Source organism: Drosophila virilis, chromosome 4 (assembly GCF_030788295.1).
Source record: "Drosophila virilis strain 15010-1051.87 chromosome 4, Dvir_AGI_RSII-ME, whole genome shotgun sequence".
NCBI lineage: Eukaryota > Metazoa > Arthropoda > Insecta > Diptera > Drosophilidae > Drosophila > Drosophila virilis.
Window position 1 is genome coordinate 9,714,553 of NC_091546.1, and position 21,458 is coordinate 9,736,010.

At 39.9% G+C, this 21,458-nt stretch overlaps 2 protein-coding genes across 17 annotated transcripts; both read right to left on the reverse strand.

The window, feature by feature from the left end:
* Positions 1 to 64: 64 nt before the first annotated feature.
* Positions 65 to 16,234, reverse strand: crol (crooked legs). Of its 16 annotated transcripts, none has more exons than XM_070208784.1 (8): positions 15,943 to 16,233; positions 11,055 to 11,205; positions 9,165 to 9,266; positions 7,686 to 9,073; positions 5,608 to 5,775; positions 3,696 to 4,433; positions 2,671 to 2,883; positions 65 to 2,575 (listed from the first exon to the last, which is right to left on the reverse strand). In XM_070208784.1, exons 4-8 carry the CDS (start codon positions 8,815 to 8,817, stop codon positions 1,941 to 1,943), a joined length of 2,886 nt encoding a protein of 961 aa, XP_070064885.1. In that variant the 5' UTR covers positions 8,818 to 9,073; positions 9,165 to 9,266; positions 11,055 to 11,205; positions 15,943 to 16,233; the 3' UTR covers positions 65 to 1,940. The 16 variants fall into 16 exon arrangements, with proteins under 16 accessions (XP_070064885.1, XP_070064884.1, XP_070064880.1 ...); XM_070208783.1 differs by having other exon boundaries at positions 3,696 to 4,436; XM_070208779.1 differs by having other exon boundaries at positions 3,696 to 4,436; positions 7,602 to 9,073.
* Positions 16,235 to 16,760: 526 nt separating this feature from the next.
* Positions 16,761 to 20,293, reverse strand: CycY (cyclin Y). Its single transcript, XM_002052264.4, has 3 exons — positions 20,127 to 20,293; positions 18,356 to 19,465; positions 16,761 to 18,140 (listed from the first exon to the last, which is right to left on the reverse strand). The coding sequence occupies exons 2-3, from the start codon at positions 19,152 to 19,154 to the stop codon at positions 17,758 to 17,760; spliced, it is 1,182 nt and encodes a 393-aa protein (XP_002052300.1). The 5' UTR covers positions 19,155 to 19,465; positions 20,127 to 20,293; the 3' UTR covers positions 16,761 to 17,757.
* Between the last annotated feature and the right edge of the window lie 1,165 nt (positions 20,294 to 21,458).

Sequence of the window (21,458 nt, forward strand, 5' to 3'; positions counted from 1 at the left end):
TTATAAAAATACATTAGACTAAAGCGATTCGTTATGCAATCAGAAATCTGTGAAAACTTCGTCAAGTTTTTGTTTTTGCTTAAATAATTTAATTTATGCGCACATTTGTTTTTGTTTGTATTTTTTTTTTTTTTACAATTTTCAATTGTTCCCTGCATTCTTAGTACATATTTATAAAACTTCTGTCGCTGCCAATAAATGCCTTAAAAATAAAAACACGAAATGTATTTTTGTTTTTATTAAATTAAATCAAAGTAAAACCAAAAAATACTTTATTGTTTTTTTTTTTTTGTGTATGATGTTTTATTTGTGTACATGTACAGTTTTTCTGGTTAATTTAAATTATATGGTTTAATTAAAATATTAAATTAATAAAATGTTGCATTTAAAAGGAAGCATTATGTGTGTGTGAGAGTGTGTGTTTAAATATTAATAAACTTGACTCATCTAATATTATTTATTTTATTTTTTTGTTGTTGTCGTTTTCTCTTTCCTTTTTTGTTTGTGTAAAATTTAAAGCAGATATGTTGTTGCTTGTGGCGCTTGGGGCTTGCTTCTTCTATAATTTGTTGCTGTTTTCAACATAAGCACAGTAATTGTTATATTTAATTGTAGAGTTGTGCCTAGCTTTATTATTATTATTATTATTATTATTATTATTATTAATGTTGTTGTTAACTTTAATAGTGTGTAGTGTTGTGTGGGGGGAGGAGGTTATAACTTCATCGCTTAGTTTTCTTGTCATATCGTAATCGTAATTATAATTATAATTATAGCGCGTGCGCTGCTCTACACACACATTTCGTAGATGTAACTAATAACTAATTCACTTTCGCTCTTTTGTCTCATTATAATCAATCTTAATTCTTCTTAGTAGTTCAACTAACATTAAATATAATAATATATAATTTTCTTTTTTGCGTTTCTCTCATCTCTCGTTAGTTCTTGACTTAGCCTACGATTATTCCACTTCAACTCACTTGTTAGTTAACTTCTCTAATACGCCTTGCCCTATATAACAAAGTTTTCCATTCATAGGCAACAATTTGTCGGACTTAAACGTTAACGGGGCTGAAGGTTAAGAGGAGGGTGGTTTGATATATATTAACTGGGCGCTGCTATTAGCATAATATTTGTGTAGTTTATATGTAAATGTATGCATAACTGTTTAAGCTGTTTCGCTACATACTTTGTCTTACAAAATGCACAAAATAATACAAAAATTTCCGACAATATCTCAATGTTTTGCTGCAGTTTATATACAAAGTATGTATAATTGATACATGTATATATATATATATATATAAATATATATTTATGATAGTTGTATGGTATGAGGATGCCGTGTAAGAATATATGAATGTCTCTCTCTCTCACTTCCTATGCATAACTTAATGAAACATAATGTTAAAAATACAGGCGCCGAACTAAAAAAAAAAAAAACTGATTACAACTTTTTGAACCCAACCATTGATGAACTCTCGCTAACTTGGCCGATAGCACAGCTAACAGCCAGCCCTAGCGCCGTCGTTACGCGTACATTTCATAAATGTAACAGAGACGTGAAAAATATATATTATATAGACGCTAAGCGCCTAAAAAGATCGGTTAGAGAACAATGAAGGGAAACTATGAGATGTTTTCTTTTCTTGTATTGCACGTTGCGCAAGCAGGCGCCTGACTGGAGAGTTGGGTAATAGGTAAGGGGGGAGACACATCATCGGGTTCAAGGCGTAACCAGCGCGCGGCTTTATAAAATATATATAAATGAATATGTTTTATATGTATAACTAGCTGCTTATGTGTGGATGTGGATTGTTGTTGCCTTCAGTTGCTTCGATTGGCCGCCGGATTTTGTGTGCTTTTTCTTTTTACCACTGTGTTGTGGCTGTTGTGGCCGCCGCCGCCGTCGTCGGGTAGCCAGGCAGCAGGGGCTACTGTTAGTAAACCACCGGATGTTGCTCCACATTTGTGGGCAGATGCTGCAGTTGCATCGCGGCACGCGCCAGCGCGCTTGGATCACTTATCAATGCAATTGGCACCTGTGGCGGTGGCTGTTGCTGTTGTTGTTGCTGTGGCGGCGCCTGTGGATGCGACTGTTGTTGTTGTTGTTGCTGTTGATGATGTTGCTGCTGCTGCTGCTGTTGCTGCTGCTGCTGCTGATGCTGCTGATGATGATGCGCCGCATGCTGTATGGACAACTGCAGCAACTGTTGCTGCTGCAGTTGCTGTTGCTGCTGCTGATGTGCAGCGACTGCCGCCTGCTGTTGCTGTTGTTGCTGCTGTGCGGCCACCTGTTGCTGATGTTGCTGATGCGCTGCTGCTGCCGCTTGTTGTTGAGCCGCTGCCGCCTGTTGCTGGGCAGCGGCTGCTGCCGCCGCCTGCTGTTGTGCAGCAACTGCTGCGGCCGCCTGCTGCTGCTTCTGCGACTGCTGGGCATTGTGGGAGATGAGCGTGCTGGTGACAAGCGGCACCAGGCCAGGCGTTAACTGGACGGCACCGGCACCAGCCGCTGCAGCGCCCGCTGTTATCTGCTGAATGGTGTGCATCGTGGTCGTCGCCGAGTGATGGGGAACTGCAAAGGGGGAAGATGCGGTCAGTATGGCAATTGAACGAGCGTAGGCAGACACATTCGCGTGTCTTGTTTCATGTGTTCTGTGTCCGACTCACTTATGATCGGTTTCACTTCCTGCTTGACTTGGGTCAGCACACCAGCCGGTATTTGCGGATGCGGATGCACGGGTGGTGGCGGCATCATAGCATCCGGGTGATTCATCTTCATGTGGCGCTTCAAATTGCCGCGCTCGACGAAAGCCTTGCTGCACAGTGTGCACGCGTGCGGTTTCTCGCCCGAATGGGAGCGCATGTGCGAGACCAAGTGACCTGCGAAACGGACAATGGAAGCGACATGAAGATATCTGCCGACAAGGAGAGATCGAATTTCGACAAAAAAACCAAGGGTGGCGTCCCTTTCGACTAAGGCAGCCGAAAAGTCGAGCCACTCCGAACCAAACCAAGGCGAGCGAGCGGGCGGGCGGGCGTTTTTCTTACATATTCATTTTGTTTTTGTTTTTGTTTTTTTGTTAGAGGTGAGGGGGACTTGGGGCAACTCAACCGATTGCACAGTGCAGCGAATACTTGACAAAACCCAGTTAACCAAACTATTGATTAGATTAAATGGGAATCTTTTTTATCCAATTTGTTGATGAGTGTTGATAAAAATAATAATAATAATAACTAAATACATCTGCATATCATCCCGAGTAACTTATAAAAATAAATCGTTTCAGATCATCCTAAAAAATCATTCGACAAAGAGAAGAGTGCTGAATTATGATAGGTTAAGCGATTTATATCTTTAAATTACCACTAGATAGATTTTTCAATAATTATATATTAACTTATAACGCAATGCTAATTAATATTTTTATGTTGTTTACAAAGACAACTAAAGCTCTATGCATGATCACCTATAGAAATCTATTCACATATTCACTTTCAGCTATAAATTTTAGAAAAGGAATCAATAAACATGAGCTGAAATTGATATAAACAGAGATTATTCGCTGCACTGTGGATTAGAGGAGGGGTTGGGGATTGGTTGGTTGATAACAGAAATGCGGCTGGACTGGGAAGACTACTATGCTGACGCCACGTCTCGCGTAATACACTCAGCTGCACAAAAGGCTACTCACCTTTGCATATGAAATTCTTGGGGCACTTCTCGCAGGCAAACGGACGCTCGCACTCCTGGCCCTTGGTGTGGCTGCGCTGATGGAACAGCAGATTACCCTTGAGAGGGAACGATTTACCGCATGTCTCGCAGGTGAAAGGACGATCGCCGGTGTGGCAACGGGACATGTGATTAATCAAATGCTCCTTGCGTGTGAAGGGCTTGTTGCACACATTGCAACAATGGGGATTGTCGCTCGAGTGCTGGCGCATATGGTTATTGAGATGCTCCTTGCGCGTGAACGTTTTCTGGCAGTATTCGCATTTGTGCGGCGAATCTCCAGTGTGCAGGCGTACATGATTCGTCAAATGCTCCTTGCGGGTGAAGGTCTTCTTGCAGTAGCTGCAACGATGCGGCGAATCGCCCGTGTGCTGTCGCACATGATTCGTGAGGTGCTCCTTGCGCGTAAACGTCTTGGTGCAGTATGTGCACTTGTGCGGCGATTCGCCTGTATGTTGCCGTACATGATTAACCATGTGATCTTTGCGTGTGAACGCTTTCGTGCAGTACGTGCACTTGAACGGTGTCTCACCCGTGTGCTGGCGTATATGATTCACCAGATGCTCCTTGCGCGTAAACGTCTTCATGCAGTAGGAGCAGCGATGCGGCGACTCTCCCGTGTGCTGGCGCACGTGATTTAACAAATGCTCCTTGCGCGTAAACGTCTTGGAGCAGAAGTCGCACCGATGCGGCGTCTCGCCTGCTTGCGTGGTAAAAGGTAAGAATCGTACAATAACATTACAGATTAGTAATCATTCACAAACGAACCATATTAACAACAGATATTTGTCATCAGTTATCAGTTCTTGTCATTGTTCAAGTCTCGTTCCGATTGCGTCTTTCCCCCAATACAACAACATAACCCCAGATATATCAATTTTATTGCATTGCATTCATTGAGATTTCATTGCTCTAATCGAAAATAGGATTAAGCCATCATCGCAATCTCATTTCATCAGTCAGAGTCTATGGATTTTAATACTTTTTTGTGATTTACTGGAAACTACAAACGAGGGATTTGATGAAATAAATTACGGCGATTCAATACAAAAATAAATTAATCAGTCATGAATCTTAAAATCAAATTTTCCAGCAAGAAATGACTCATTACCAACACAAAGGATTTTTAGTAGGAGTTATTAAGCTTTACAATTGTATTTAGCAAGGATTCAAAGCTTTAATCACCATAATTTGCAGCGCATTTTTGTGCATTCTTTCAATACTTGTTAAATAAACTGTTCAATTAGCGTGATTGACTATTGTTACTGTCCTGTTGTTTGGTTGATATGAATGAATCATGTTACTTAAATTAATCTTATTGAATTCAAAATATTCGATCGAGTTATTATTAACGAATTACGAATCACTGCATCTCAAATTCAGTTTTGATCTGTGATTGACAATGAGATTGATTCAGTCACAGTACTCAAACTAATCGAATAGAATTCAGCATTTGAATCAATATCTGTGACTGACAATGATATTGCAGTGATTTTGATTTATCAATAACTCACTCATGATTTATCAATAACTCACTCATGCAATATATTAATCCCATAGAATTGTGAATTTCGAATGGATTCGAATCGCACTAACCTAACATTTGATTTATAATTATTGAAATTTTGTTGTTGTTATGAGGCCCATTCCTTATGGTTCGTTATCGCTGCTCGTGCACCAATCGCGCATGTGTTTGTGGCTGTGTATGACTGTGGGGGAGGGTTTCTTCCGGTCCAATTTGGACACCGATGAGCTGTACGAAATTTAGCGATAAATGCAATGGACTTGGCTTAGAGTGTGTATTTGTGTTGTGGTCGGGTTATGCGTTGGGCTGGTTGGTTGTTTGGTTGGTTGGTTCCGTTTTGTCTCTTTACCTGTATGCCAGAGTATGTGATTGGTGAAATGCTCCTTGCGACTAAAGCTCTTGCCGCAGATTTCGCAACGAAACGGCGTCTCGTTGGTGTGGGAGCGCATATGGTTGGCTAGGTGCTCCTTGCGCGTGTATTTCTTGCCGCAGACATCGCACTGATGCGGTGTTTGACCTGTTTGTTGGTGGTACACAAAACAGAGAACAGAAAGTATAGGGTGGGAAGATTTTTTTTTTCTGGTTAGCGCAAGCATTTAAATATGTTTTTCAACGCGATCATATTCTCGTATTATTCTCTAGACATTTGTTGTTTCAAATTTCAAATTACCCGCCAAATAATCATTATCAAAATATTTAAAACAAAATTAATAGCTAAAAAATACAAATTTAATAAAAAAAAAAAATAAAATCACAATTTAAGAAAAAAAGAAACCCCCGGCACCGCTATGTGTGTGTGAAACTGGCCGTGGCTTGCGTTGGGTTCGAACGAAGCGAACGGAGGCTCGGCTTTGTGGGTGGCGCATGGTCGGTGGGCGTGGTTTTTGGTCATGTGAAGCGTATGTGTATGAGAGGATGTAGTTGTGTGCGTGTTTGTTTGTGTGCATTTGTGTGTGCCTAAAACTCGAACTAGAGCTGGAAACCAATTGGATTTTCATTTCAATTTCATATTTCAATTACTGAGCATCCCTAATGGCGGCACTTTCCATTCGAAAGCTTTCCAGTTCTAGATATTCTGCACTAATGCTAATGCAAAATGCAAATGTGTGCATGAACGTAAAGTTCGTCTGGTGAATGAAATCGGGTTCGACGCCAAAATCTAACCCTAAATTAAATGCATGTGTGTTGGAAGGAATGGGAGAATCTCTTCAGCCCACTAGGTGTTAAGTGTTTGTCTTTGTTTGTCTTCTGTCGCACTATGAACGCCGTAGGCACAGGCACAGGACGTTGGCAATCGACAAGCAGCAACAACGAACGCTTCTTTGTTTTCAAGCACCCTGTACAGCAGAGAGGGGGGAGAGGAGGAGCGTTTACAAAACTGGGATACTAAGGAAATGGAGCACAGGCAAACTACACGAAGTGAGTGAGAAAGAATCGAAGACGCTTTAAATAACAGGAACAATTGGAGGAGTGAAGTGAGTGGTTTGATGATGAGTGAATGATTGTGAGCATGTGAGAGTGTGTGCGTGTGTGTGTGTGTGTGTGGGTGTGTGTGTGTGATGTTGGCTTGGGGGGTAGGATTGTTATGAGCGGTATGAGCGAGTATTGAGCGAGAATATTGGAAATGTACACTGAGCTTAACAGCAATCGACAGCATCAATTAAGGACTTTAAGAAATTTCATCAAATTGATTTGACTACAAAAAAAAAAAACTACTCGTTTGATTCGAAATATACAAAAAAAATATCGTTTGTTTTCAAATGTATTTGCACCTCTCCCAAATGAGATCTTCTTGTTTCAATATTACGCGGTGTGCTTACTATCGATAGTTATTCAGCTCTTAAATGCGAAAGGCAAAAATGTGAGTGTGGTGTGGGTGAGAGGTTGTGAGTACAAAATGCAGGGAAGCTGAAGGGCTACATATAAGGAGGCTTATATATAGGAAGCACAAGCAATGTAAAGACAGTGGGAAGGAGGGAAGCAGACGATAGGAATTACGCACGATGAGTTGCGGTTACTTGATTGATTGAGATTTGATTGATCAATTGATTGATTTTGATTTGGTTGGTGTGATGTGATGGCTGTTGATATTATCTGTAGCTGATTTGGTTGTATTTTTCTTTTTTTTTTTTTTTTTTTTGGTTTTGTACTCTACTGGAATTTTGGTAATTTGATAATCGGTTATCAATTTTCTGTTTGGTTTTTTAATTATTAAATTTTTTTTTTTTGGATTTTCTTTAGGTTTTCTTGTTTTTGGTAATTGGTTTTTTTTTTTTTTTTGTATTTGTGGTCGTGGCGCTCGCCGCTCGCATTGTCCGCCCCCGGTCACCAAATCACACTCACCAGTGTGCCACATGTAGTGGTTAACATAGTGTTCCTTGCGCGTGAAGGACTTCTTACAAATATCGCAACGATGTGGCGTCTCACCCGTGTGTTTGCGCACATGATTAACCATGTGCTCCTTGCGCGTAAACGTCTTGGCGCAGTACTGACAACGGAACGGTGTTTCGCCCGTATGCGAACGAAAATGATTGTCCAGATGCTCTTTGCGTGCGAAAGTCTTTTGGCAAATGGTGCAGGCGAATGGCTTGTCCGTTGAATGCCGTTTCATATGGCGCTCCAGACTCGTATTATTGGCAAACACATTGAAGCACACAATGCAAGTGAACATGGGACCGCCAATATGGATCTTCCCATGGCGGGTCAAATCCTGCGATGTGGTAAAACCCTGACCGCATACCTGACACATAAACGGCTTGCGCTCGCTGTGGTAGCGACGGTGCACAATCAGCTGATAGCGAAACTGGAACATTTTGCCACAAATGTCGCACACATGCGTACCAGTCGCTATGGGCGTGCCATCCGGCGCCAACGCAACGCTCGATTGCCCATCGACGCCATGAATGCCGCCCTCCATTTTCGGCATTAGCAACTCACCCGTCGTCGTCGTTGTCGAGTTGTTGTTATTGTTGTTGTTGTTGTTGTTGTTGTTCTGGCCCCCATTCCCCCCGTTGCTGCCAGAGCTAGTCGTGGTCACCGTGGCGCTGCCCTGTTGTGATCCAGCATTTGTGCTTGTCGCTGGGGCTTGCTGTTGCTGCTGTTGCTGTTGGGCTGTGGCCGCCGCTGAGGCGGCCGCTGCAGCCGCGGCTGCTGCATTGGCGGATGCCATTACAGCAGCGACGGCTGCATTATTTGTGGACGCCGCCGCTGCTGCTGCAGCTGCGCTAGCCGAATGCGTCGTCTGCGGCGGTAATGGCGGTGGCGGTGGCAGCTGCGGCGGTGGCAGCTGGCTGCCATGCACCGCCGCCACATGATTCACCACATCGCCATGGATTTTGCCAAAGACCTCGTGATACGTAAATAACTGTGATATATCCTCAATGTTCACTTTATACATTTCAATGCCGTGTGGCGGCTTGCCGCCGTCCTCTTTATGATCTGATTTGCTGCCGGGCAATGGCGGCGGTCCGCCCAAAGTGATGGTGGTGCCACCGCCAGTGGTCACCACCGGTGCTGAAACCACCGAAGGTGCCGAACTGGCAGCGCTCACGTGCTGCATTTATGGAGAACTAGACGCAAATTATGTTGCCTCTCTCGCTCTTTTTTTTGTTCTTTCCAATAATTCTTGTTGTTCTCGTGTTGATTATTATTATTGTTGTTGTTGTTGTTGCTGCTGCTGCGGCTGCTGCTTCTTAAACAATTGTTGTTATTGTTGTTGTAGTTGTTGCTGTTGCTGCTGCTGTAGCTGTGGTTGATGCAGCCTACATATTGTTGTCGTTGTTGCTGCTGTCGACTGCTTTCGCTGGCCGTCGTGGCTACAAAAAGTCAAGTGGAATTTGTTGGCTCTGGTTATTGATATTGGACAATAGCGGGCATCAAAGCAGAAGGAGCGCTAGTCAAAATTACCATGTAGCTTATTCTTCTTTTCTGTTCTAGGACATGCCCATGTGTAATTTTTCTTATAGCTGCGGGTCTATCCGACTGCAGTCCGAGTCCTGGTAGTTTAACCTAGAAGTAATAAACATTGTAGAGTTCAGTAAAAAAAAAAAAAGAAGCCACATAGGCACATTGCTGCAGTCGAAGGCAAACCGACTGCTTAATACTCTGTTCAGTCTTAGTTAACGCTTACGAAAATTCTCCCAATAAGACTCTATCTCTCTCTATGAACTTGATCAAATTTCGATCTTCGCAAGTTGTGGAAGCAACTCGATTTTGCAGATCATGAGTAGGTGTACCTGTCAAATTTTGACAGTGTAACTGTAAAACTAAAGCAGGTATAGATTTTCGAAGTTCGTTCTTCTCTCTTAGGCGTGGCTCAAGAATTGTATATCTTTTTAAATCGGATAAATATTAAACATATTTTACATTTTAAACTGCAAAACAACGAATTAAAATAAAAAAAAACATTGAAATTAGTTGCATCTTAAATTTAGACTTGATTGGGCAGAAATTTAAATTAACTCTGTAATTACTTTCTATAAGTTGGCTCTTGACAGCGCAACGAGAACAGTTAACAGTGTGACAACATTATGTGAGTTAGGCGTAACTCTTTCTGTAGTTTATGTTGTTGTAAAGTGCACTAATGTTAAGCTGGTGTATTGGCGGCGCTGGCGAACGTTAACCCTTTAACATACGAGTACAGTTGAGCAGCATACACGAACGCACACACATACACCCAGAAACTAATGCTCATATGTAAAGATGTTCAAAAAATGCGGCTGGGCAGATATTGATTTTATGCTGATAAACTGAAAATATTGCCCATTAGAGTAAAGTAAAGAGGCTTAGGCACAAAAACGGAGCGTTCTTCTGCACACACAATGAAATAACTTTATATAAATTGTAAAGGCAAAACACACGCACACGCAAATAAATATCCAAGCAGATACATGAAAAGGGAGTGGAGGAGTTATGGGTGTGAAGTATGGCTCCGCCGATATGCGTCCCTTTAGCAGGATTCAGGATTTAGATATCCAATCAGAGAATACAAGCATTTGATAGAAGTTGTGAGAGCGCACGCGGAGAGTATGGGAGTGTATGTGTGAGTGTGAGAGGAGGCAGGTGGCTGATGTAAATATCAAGAAGTACAAATCGATTAAAGACAACGCGCTTTGGAGCGTAAGTGTTTGTGTATGTGTAAGAAAAACTAGAGCTGCCTGCGGGGGGTTAAATAAATGCAAGGCATACAGAGAGAAACGAGGCGCGCGCGCACGAGTGGGGGAAAGATGAATAGAGGGTAGCGGAGAGTATATTGTTTGCTTAGGTCCTGAGCTATAGCAAGCACTTAAGCAGCATACTTCCCTCTCTCAAAGCTCTACTCTCTCACTCTCTCTTTGCGTCTTTTTCCATTTGATTGTTTTCGGTGGTCCAGCAAATAATTCAGCTAAGCAGAGGACACACAAACACAATACAAATATGTGCGAAAGAGCGAGAGGGGGTGTGGGAGAGTTCATGTAACACAAAAAGGGCGCCACTTTTTATATGGTGAGGTAGGAATATATATATGGGTACATATGTACATATGTAATACATACATTTTATTGTATGTAACTCGGAATGTGTGCTGCCTGGGCCCGGGAAAATGGGCGGCACAGGCAGGAGAAAAAAGGCTAATAAAGCTTAAACTCTAAGATATCACAAATCTAAACAAAAATGGAGAAGTTTCATCGGTTTTCAAATTAAGATTGAAACTAGGAATATTTGATAGGTAATACAATATTAAATATATATATTATGTAGTAGTAGTCCAATTTAAATGTAGTTAATTACAATCGGCAAACCGCACAATTCACTTACGTTATGCAATATGTTGCGCTCGGACTTTTAATCGTCGCCTTTCTGTCTCACAGGGAGCAGAACCTATACATGTATATTAAATGTACTTTAAAATTAACCGGCTGCCGCGCTCAATGCATTTTCAATCAGTACTTCGTTACGTTCGGGCCACCTGCAAAAAGAGAGGCAACGATAACAGCAGCGGTGAGCAACAGTTTGTTTTGTGTTTATGTTTACGCGAAATAATCAAACAGACCGCGCGGTACAGTTGCACTCCCCTTCCCACTATTAAAGTTTGCCGCCGCCACCACGCACAGAACACCAGAAAGCAGGGAAGGAGGCAGCAAAAGCAAATCAAGTGAAAATTATTTGCAGTCAATATGCAAAAGTACACACATACAACAGATGTGTACATATGCATACGTATAACTGTATATGTATGTGTGTGCTTGTACAGGCACACAGATGAAAGCTGCGTCGCAATTAACGGCAGGGGGCGACAGACAATTGGCAGGGCTAACATGGTTGAAATTGGAAGCCGTGTAATATGTGCATATTTTTTAATTCATAGGAAGCTTACATATGCATATGTATGTATATACTCCATATAATATTGTATCAAAATATCAATAAGTAATTAAACATCTAAAAACGTTCGATACTTTTAAAATATCACTCATATCGTGCTAACAAATCAAATTAGTTATATGAACTATAAGTACGTATACACATACATATGTATGTGTTTATGTATGTACTACATCTATTGCGGTATGTGCGTGCATTGCCCGTCTTCTAGATGTTGAACCTCTCTGCTTTAGTTTGCTTTTGGCTCCTCTGCCAACCGAAAAAAAAAGAAGTTGTATTTTATTCTCTCTGCTGCCTCTCTCACTGGTTTCTTGGCCCGCAATCGTCTCTTCATTGTGTGGCCTGGCCCATGCCTCTTCTTCCTTGCTTTGTGCACTTTTATATTTTGCTTTATTTGTTGTTTCGTTGTTCGCTCACACGACGTTCGCTGCCGCTCTCGCTCTTTCGTACGCTGCTTCTGCCTCTCACTCTCTCGCACTTACATTGCCTCTCAGTATTCATTGAACAACGCTCCACCGTTTCCTCATACACACCCCTCTGACGATTTGCACGTTGACGCTACGTACAATTCCAACCGCCTAAAGCGGAAAACCAATAAAAACGAATTGAATCGCAAAGCGTAAGTACAAAATAAAGCGAAAAAGGCTGGCACAGGCAAAACGAGAAAAAATGAAAGCTAAGGCGGGCGCGCGACGAGCGAACCAAAACGAAAAGAGAACAGTACAGGCGGCGCATACAAGTTTTGCGTTTTGCCCACATTCTATGTCGAACTCGAGTTATAGTTATAATTATTTCTGTCGTTGCCTCGTCTCTCGGCTTTTTATTTTTAATTTTGTTTGGTTGTCGCTCAATTTTTCGCTGAGCAGGGAGAGGCGTGAGAGAGATACATACAGTATGTCAATAAAGTGTTTTGACTAACGAAAAAAAACTAATTTTTTGGGTTTAGTTGAAAATAAATGTACCTAAAAGTGAGAATTTTTTTTCAATTCTAATTTATTTCGATTCTATATTTTTCCTAGAACTTAATGGCAAAAAGAATTGTTAAATAACATTACCCAAACATTTTATAAAATTAAAAAACTAAAAACATTCAAATTTTATGCTGTCAATAAAGTGTTTTTACACGAAACTTTATTACTAAATAACAATGTTAAAAAAACAGGAATATTTTTTTTTAATACTTTGTGTGGCTGCCATTAGCGTCACATACAGCCTGCAATCGCCGTTTCATTGAAACAATAAGGTTTTGTATGTATGTTTCTGGAATCTTCTGCCATTCTTCCAGTACAGCAGCTTTTAAATCAGTTTTTGATTTTGGACTCCGCTTTGCGACTTTTTTTTTCAAATATGACCACACATTTTCTATTGGATTCATATCTGGACTTTGTGGTGGAGTGTCTAACACCTTTCCACAGTTGTACAACAGCCAAACTCTTACCATATGAGCTTTATGCTTCGGGTCATTGTCCTGGTAAAATTTAAAAATTGGCTTATTGTCCTCATAGAATCCAAATTTCTGTGCACTACTGACGAGATGTGTCTGTAAAATGCTCAGATATTGTCTAGCATCCATGGTATTCTCAATGAAGGTCAAATCTCCTACACCCTTGCTCGAAATACACCCCCACACCATCACTGATAGTTTTCCGAATTTAACGGTTGGAATAATATTGCGGTTTTCCAACGCTGTTAGTGGCTTTCTCCAGACTCTGGATGGCCCATCGTTGTAGAATAGCATCATCTTGCTTTCGTCACAGAATATGACGTTACTCCAAAAATCGTTCGAACTATTTACATGGACTTGAGCGAACGATAGCCGCTTCAAAATATTCGCCGCCGATAGTAGAGGTTTTTTCCTGGCAACTCGTGATGTGTAGTCATTGGAATTCAGTAATTTTCGGACAGTTTCATGTGACACATCAACACCACTTTCTTCCTTGAACTCCTGAGCAATATCCCTAAGCGAAATTTGTGGATTTTTCTCAATTTTTCTCAGAATTTTTCGCTTATCTCTGTCAGAAATTTTGCAGGGTCGACCACATACTGGCTTTGCCTCTAGCCTATCTTCCTTATTGGCTCTGTTTAATATGTTGTATATCGTTGCTTTTGATAAATTAAACATATCAGCCAGTTCCGAGACTTGACGTCCCATCTGATGGTTATAATACACCAGCTGAGCGACTTCAAAAGTTGTTCTTTTTCCTGGCATTTTATTTTTCATAAAATTAAAGCAAAACGTTATAAATTGCAATAGAAAATGACAAGAAAAGTCGAAGACACAAGAGAAGCCAAAACGCATGGGCCCAAATCTAACGGGATCACCCAAAAGAGAACGGCAAAACAATTTACCGTAGCTGTAAAAACACTTTATTGACAGCATAAAATGTGAATGTTTTTAGTTTTTTAATTTTATAAAATGTTTGGGTAATGTTATTTAACAATTCTTTTTGCCATTAAGTTCTAGGAGAAATATAGAATCGAAATAAATTATAATTGAAAAAAAATTCTCACTTTTAGGTACATTTATTTTCAACTAAACCCAAAAAATTAGTTTTTTTTTGTTAGTAAAAACACTTTATTGACATACTGTATGTATTTTCATTACAGGCAATTAGTGTGCATTTCATAATTGTTTAATAAAATAGAATACATAAAAAAAATTAATAAAAAGAAAACTCGAAAAGAAAAAAAAACACTATTATAGTATGCTTAATGTATAAACTAAAAATCAGAAACCTTAACTTAATGTAACATATGGTACCCAAAAATCTAAAAATGTTATTTCCGAATAAGATATTCACAGGTCATATATACACGCATACAATCAAAGCTCGCTTGCATTTACATTTATTAATACGAAAAATTAATTTTTCGAAAATGCAACCCTGCGTCGCAGAGCAAACAAGAAAATGACACGATGATGACGTTAATGGGAGCTCGGTATGTGTATATATATACATTACGAAGTCACACACACACACGTTCACACAGATACAATACATAAGCGCACAGCAGCTCACGTATCTCATTCAAACGTACACACATAAGCATGCATAAGTTGCTCACACTCTCACACACACACTGATGTCGACCGCAGTCATTTGATAATATTGTATTAGAATTTCACAAATGTACACTATTTTTCCAATCAGATTATTTTCACTCGCTTCCATGAGCACTTTTCACTGTAAAGCCTCACTACCCCAACCAATTACTTGTGTGCATTTTTGCATAAACATTCGCTAAAATATGTTCTTATGACGCCATTATATGTATGTATGTATGAAAAATTACTTGATTGTAGTGGTTGCGGTGCGTGTATGTGGAAAAAACTTTAGCAGCACAGCAGCAACAGTAGTAGAAAAATCAAAACGCCGCGCGGGTGAGAGGCGGTGGTGTACGGTGTACAGAGCAAAGCAAACTGAAAATTGAATGAGACGCGGAGGCAGCAGAAGCAGAAGCGCGATGTAAAGTTCTTCGTGAGGCGCATTCGTTTCGTGCCCTGCACGAACACACAGTGAGCACAAACAATTGACATACCGCGTTCCTGCGAACGAAATTTTCAATATGTTCAATTTTATTTTTTAAACTTCCCAAACCGGCTTCAAGAAATTAACTTAAAAATAAATATATCCACAAAATGTAATATTTTCCAAAATAACTAACATTAATTATCTTGGACAAATAATAAAATTCCATATAAATCAAGAAAATTAAGGTGCAGCAGTACAGTTGATAAAAACATCTGCTTGCACACCTTATGAGTGCGTCAGCATGTTCGATAAATTATTATTGTTTTCCTTAAGTATATACATATTTAAAAAAGAGAGTATTTATAAATTAATAGTGGTTATATATAGATAAAAATATATGTTTTTGTTGCTTATGTACGTTAGCACCAATTCTACATAGTTTCGAACTACCCATGCTGTGCATTCGTGCAGAGCTCTTGTATCGTGTTCGGCGTTCCTGTTTCTCGTGGGAGAAGCAGAGAAAAAGCAAAGAGAGAAAGAGATGGTGTTTGAGAGAGACGGAGAGAGAGAGCGAGAGAGAGGTACAGAAACAGTGTGTCGTTTTTGCGTATATGTGAGTAAGTTTGTGTGCGATTGCGTTGTTCTTATTGACTGGCTGCGCGCTGCTTTTAGGAGCTTGTGCTTGGGCATAAAAAGGCGGTAAAAATTTTAAGCTAAAATATGGCAGCATTATAGTTGAACAACCATTAAATAGACACACAGCATACTTGACTTCGCGGTTAGGATTAAATACTTTAATGCACATACACATACAGATGCATGCGTATGCATATGCACAGTTTACTTACAGCGGTCAGACCAGAAAACCAAGTTCTTTCGACTTGCCCACCACTCCTCTTTTTTCTTGCTTGTGTATGTTGCAGCAGCAGGCGTCCAGCACCACAACGCATACAATTCTTCCTAATGGCGGCTGAAGACGGGCACCAACAACGTCAAAATTTCATACCGCACGCACTATGGCTATCTTCTTTTTGCGAACATTTTGCACCGCGTTTACGCATATTATTTCACTTTTTTATAACAGCATTTTTTGTGCACAAAATATGAAGAGCGAGGAGAGCAGAATTAGGGATGGTTCTAGCGAGCTATCGAAACTTCGATATTTAACAATTACTCTTGATATTTTCTGCATGGTAACTATTGTTTGCCATAGATATGATATCGATGTTAATACTTTTTTGAATCAGGCTTAGAATGGCTGGTAAAAAATAATAAAATGTAGAAACTAAATACGTATGCTTATAGAAGTTGTACACATATAAAGTATTATTAATATAGCAATAAATAAGATAAGCTTAAATGAGCTGTATATCGTGTAGCTTAATATATCGATAGGACAATTATATCGTATATAATATACGCAATGCATTTTCTGTTTGTATTGCCTTTCGTAAAAAAAAAAACAGTTATTTACTCAATGTATGTAAATAGCTGTGGTTAAATGTAAGATTGACTATGGTGAATTCTTAACTAATTATAATAACACACCAAATTCACCTCAATTGTACTGTTATAGCGGCCGGCTTTTGTTTAATTTAACCTGCTGGCCTTTAGGTTAATTCGTTCAGGTTCACATAGTTTTCCGTTAAATTAGTGCCAGGAAATGTAATTTGTGATTTGTTTTATTTCGCGTTATCGTAAAATAAATTACAAAATAAAATACATTTGCATATAATTCGTATTCTTATGTGACTAAATATTAATGTACTCACAAATCTTGGGTTAATATTGCGCTGTTTTTTATGTTAGTATAAACCAAAACAGATGTATCCATTTTGACGCAGGCCACGCCCCATAATTGTGCTGCGCCCTAAGCATAGTTTGCATTGTGGCCAAGGAAGCCGTTAGCGATCGTTCGTATATATATATATATATATATATAGGACCTAAGACAAATCTATAAGAAATCACATAATTGAAATTAAGGAAAACCAAAAAAATTCGTAACACATGTACAAAAATAATGTTTTTTTTTTGTGTTTTTGTTTTGGGGCGCAGTTGCTAAAAATTCATTTTGGATTAGTCACCTTGGAATCCATTGAGATTAATTCGATTTGTTATTTAAGTGACTAAACCAATTACAAAATACAATATTTAATATTCAAGCATTTTATACAGGGCAATTTCTTTGAGTTAACTTTTTTGTTTTATGTTTATTTTTCATTTCAATATTTTTGGCAATTGGTTACGCGCTCCTCTAGTTGTAGGCATATGTTAAAATCATCCAAATCCTTGACTGCAATCGCTAGTTTCGCCTACGATAATATACAAATATGCTAGAACAAGCATTCTATACCATTGTATATATATAAAAAGTGGTCCTTAATTCGAGACTTGGTGTGTGTGTGTGAGTGTAAGATTTTCGTTATGTTTTCTTTTTCTTTTTTTAGTAAATGTTTTGTTTTGGTTGTGCTTTCTTGTTAGATGTGTGTTTTTGAAGTCTTGCGAAATGTTCATCGAAATGCAGTAGAAATTAAACAAATGGTGATAGTTACACTTACAGGCGCGATCGTTTCAGTTTGTTTGTGGAAAGGACAGTATGGAACCGCTACGGTTTCTACAGAATTGAATATAGATATAAGTTTTTAATAGGCTAATATAAATCACGATAATATGGCCACGCTTCGCCGCGGACCGCCCTGACTGACGTTGTCCATTGAGGACCATTTCTTGATGCCATTCTTAAGCGCCTCGGCTGTCACCTTGTCCTGCATAACGCGCGACATGGCCTCCAGTTTCTGTGCGCGCTCCTTTGATAGCGGCTCAGTGGGAAAATTTAGCTCGTTCGCCTCGGCAAGCGTGCGCAAATCAAAATAGTATTTGGCATAAACGGATGAGGGCACATTAATGTTAAACTGCAAGAGCTCCAGAAACTGACGCTCTAACTCATTCATATCCTCGACCGTAATATCCTTGAGTATCTGGCAGTAGTCCACGTTCCACACGGCCTGGTCATCCCACACCTTAGATGCAAGCAGTATGGCACCTGCAACCACACAATATAAATAAGAGATTCAAAAAATCGTAAACTAGTAGAGGCGATATCCAGGAATGAACTTTCTTCCTTTAAAACTATAATCATAAACTGTGAAGCTGCAGTTCCAGAACATAAACGATGTTTAATGCTACCAGACTATGATTATACTCTTTAACGCTAGATAAGCAGAGTTCCTTGAATATCGCGCATCTCGGATCACATACCCAAGACCATGCGCTTCCAGTTGCATGGCCCCACATCAAGTTCCGCGTAGGTAAGCAAACGTTCCAGATAGACTAACGTTATGATGGCACACTCGGCCGTTAGTTGGGCGGCATTGAAGAGGGTGCGCACAAACTTGTAGATCTGTCGATGCTCAGGATTGAGTGTGTCATAGTTGTCGGGCACATGATCGTGTGTTAATGGATGCAGCTTCTCGTCGAATATGTCCAAACGTCGATCCGACTGACGATTCTTGATGTGATAGTAAATTGCTAGAGAAACGCATTTGACGGTGTTCTTTAGATTCGGTTGGGACACAGTGCTGTCATCTAAATAGATTGTGGAACAGGAGGAGCTCTTCTTGAGGCCACCTCCAGTGCCGCCGCCAGAGCTGTTGGCGCCAGGTGTATGGGCTCCGCCGCCTCCTACGCTGTTGTTTTGTTGTGCGATTTGATGTTGGGAGCGCTTGCGTGAAATGCCGCCATTTTCGACTTTGGAGCGCTCCAGAAACATGGTGGCTGCTGTAGGATCCACCGAAGGATCCTCTTCACCCTCGAGCGCCTCACGCTCCGAAATGTGCTGCAGATTCTGTTGATTCTCAAAGTTATCACCACTGCCGCCCTGCTGATGTTGATGATGATGCACGGACATCGTGGCGCCACCAGATCCATGATGACCGTCTAGCTGATGTTGCGAGGTGTGCGGCAACTGATGCCTCTCCTCAAACACCGGCGGTATATCCTTCGACTTGCGATCCGACTGCGGACTGGAGTACGCACAGCACGAGTTCTTGTTGCCCATGGTTGATGATGAGTCGCTTAAGATCAAATATAAATGCAACTGCCTAGTGTCTGACTAGTGTTTGGTCTTCGCCTCTCTCTCTCTCTCTCGCTTGCTTCACTTGTATTGCTTGGGCCAAATGTAGCTCTTGCGACACTCGACTTGGGCCGGAGTGGGTGCTCACGCTTTTGAGTTTCTGCGACTTTTGGCACTTGCTCGATTTCGTTGACTACTCGACGCGTTTCTTATGAGCATGGCGCTGGCGTATCTTTCAACAATAACTGCTGCTGCTGCTGCTGCCTGCAACCAAGCGTCGAACAAGAAACTATAATCTGCAAATACAAACAATATACATGTGTTTTTAAATCAAGTGCCTGGCTTGGTCCGAAAAAAAAAAACCATATAACTGATGTTTCTTTCTGCCATGATAACACTTAGGCACTTATTGGTGCCATGTACCAAAATATAATATTGGATGTGCTTGCATTTTGTCGCCTCCGATTCTACCCAATATGATAAAGATGCTGTCCGGATACCCCGCAACGTGGCGTACGCGATAAGATTCCGTTGGCCTGTTTATTTACAAAGCGATGGCGTTCAGATTATTATTGCAAAATTAATTAAGTCCGAGCACGACAGTTGGTGGGTGGACGGTGGCGGCGTCGCCAAGGCGTGTCAAGGTGCTTGCTTAATTTGGTAAAAGGAAACGGTTGGAGCGCGGGGAGGCGGGGGGTAAATATTGAATGGGGCGGGGCCCGTTGTATGGTCAGGCGGTTGGCAGTGATAGTCCAGTTTAAGATAAGTGTGTCACTGTCACTTGACTGAAACGTTTTGCCCATTCAACATTAATCATGGCCTTTTTCACAAATAACAAATATCAGCTACAACAACAGCAGCAACAACAACAACATAGTCTTCAATTTGCCGCTGCGTGCATGGCAACGCCATGAGCAAAAACTTCACTCATACACACACGCACACATATTCACGTACACAGTGGAGTTGCTGACTGCGTTGTTGCTAACAATAGTGGTTTAATTAATTTGTTAACGCTGCATTGGCGTTGAATTTTATGCACACAATACACTGCATCTTATTGGTATTTGTATCGACATTTTTATAGGAAAGTCTAGCGAAAAAATGTTGTTACTTGTGCAGCTACTTACAATAAACTGACAGTCAGCACACGACGTGTACACAATACCATTCACATGTTTCGCTCACAAGCCACCAGCTGTTCTCGGCTGTTATACTCAAATAGTTCTGTTAATTAGCATGCACATTTTGATAACAGATTTTTAGCATAATGTTATTGTAATTTTTGCGATGCCACAAGTATCGAGATAGTCTTACTTTTGTAACTGAAAATCGGAGGCAATTTGAAAAACGCACTAATAGGTTTAATTATAGTTTTATTAGTATATTAAAAGTCATATGTTGTTATTATAATTTCTTGAAGGTATTTCGTAATAAGCACACATCTCAGCCATCTAAATACTTTCATAAACTAGCCGATTAATATGCATAATAAACACTTTGAGTTCAACTTAGATGGAAATTAAGAAATTTACATTGTTCGTAAACCTTTTAGAGACGTTTATATTACTTTAGTTAAAAATGAAACAAAATTATTTACAGTTTAGCGTGCAGCATGTTTGCTATAGAAGTGTATTTAGTGTTGTGCTGGCTAAAAATGGGTTAAACATTTTGAATGTTGCGAACGACATTCTATGCACATTTACTTACACAAAACCTACATTTTGTTAGTACGGTCTGGTTTTTTTTTTCTTCTTTGCTTGGTTAAATATAACATTTTTATATGCATTAAGTAGTTTATTCATTAAATGTACTGATTGCTTTCAACTCATATATTTATATATACTTTATATTAATTATGACTTGCGCATTTCTAAAAAGAATGTCTAACGGAAATGAACATTTGCGATATTTCAGAAGATTGAAAATGTTAAAGAAATTTGATAAATTTGAATCAAAAATGCGTGCATAACATTTGTATGTTATTGTTACTGTTACTGTTATTATTATGTTAGTTATACAATATGCGTGTTGAGTATTTATTGTTGCTACAAAACTACATACGCTAATAACGTTAAGAATGTATATTGAATGTATTTTACGCTATTTTTGATAACAGTTTTCATAACAATATTATTTATATGTTTTTTATGTTTTTCATAGCATTTTCATATAGCTCCCACCAAAATAGCCAAACAACGCACAGACTTCACAAATTGGCCTCTGCCCCAAATCGAATGCATTCTTACAAGAATCAACTGTTAATTTTGTACAGAGCTCTACATAGAT

Coding starts and splice junctions, on each gene's coding strand:
- crol (XM_070208781.1), bottom strand. CDS start 8,817: ATGCAGCACGTGAGCGCTGCCAGTTCGGCACCTTCGGTGGTTTCAGCA. Junction 5,776..7,601: donor CCACTACATGTGGCACACTG/GTGAGTGTGATT, acceptor ACCAACAAACAG/GTCAAACACCGCATCAGTGC. Junction 2,576..2,670: donor GGAAGTGAAACCGATCATAA/GTGAGTCGGACA, acceptor CCCCCTTTGCAG/TTCCCCATCACTCGGCGACG.
- CycY (XM_002052264.4), bottom strand. CDS start 19,154: ATGGGCAACAAGAACTCGTGCTGTGCGTACTCCAGTCCGCAGTCGGAT. Junction 18,141..18,355: donor CTGGAAGCGCATGGTCTTGG/GTATGTGATCCG, acceptor GTGTGGTTGCAG/GTGCCATACTGCTTGCATCT.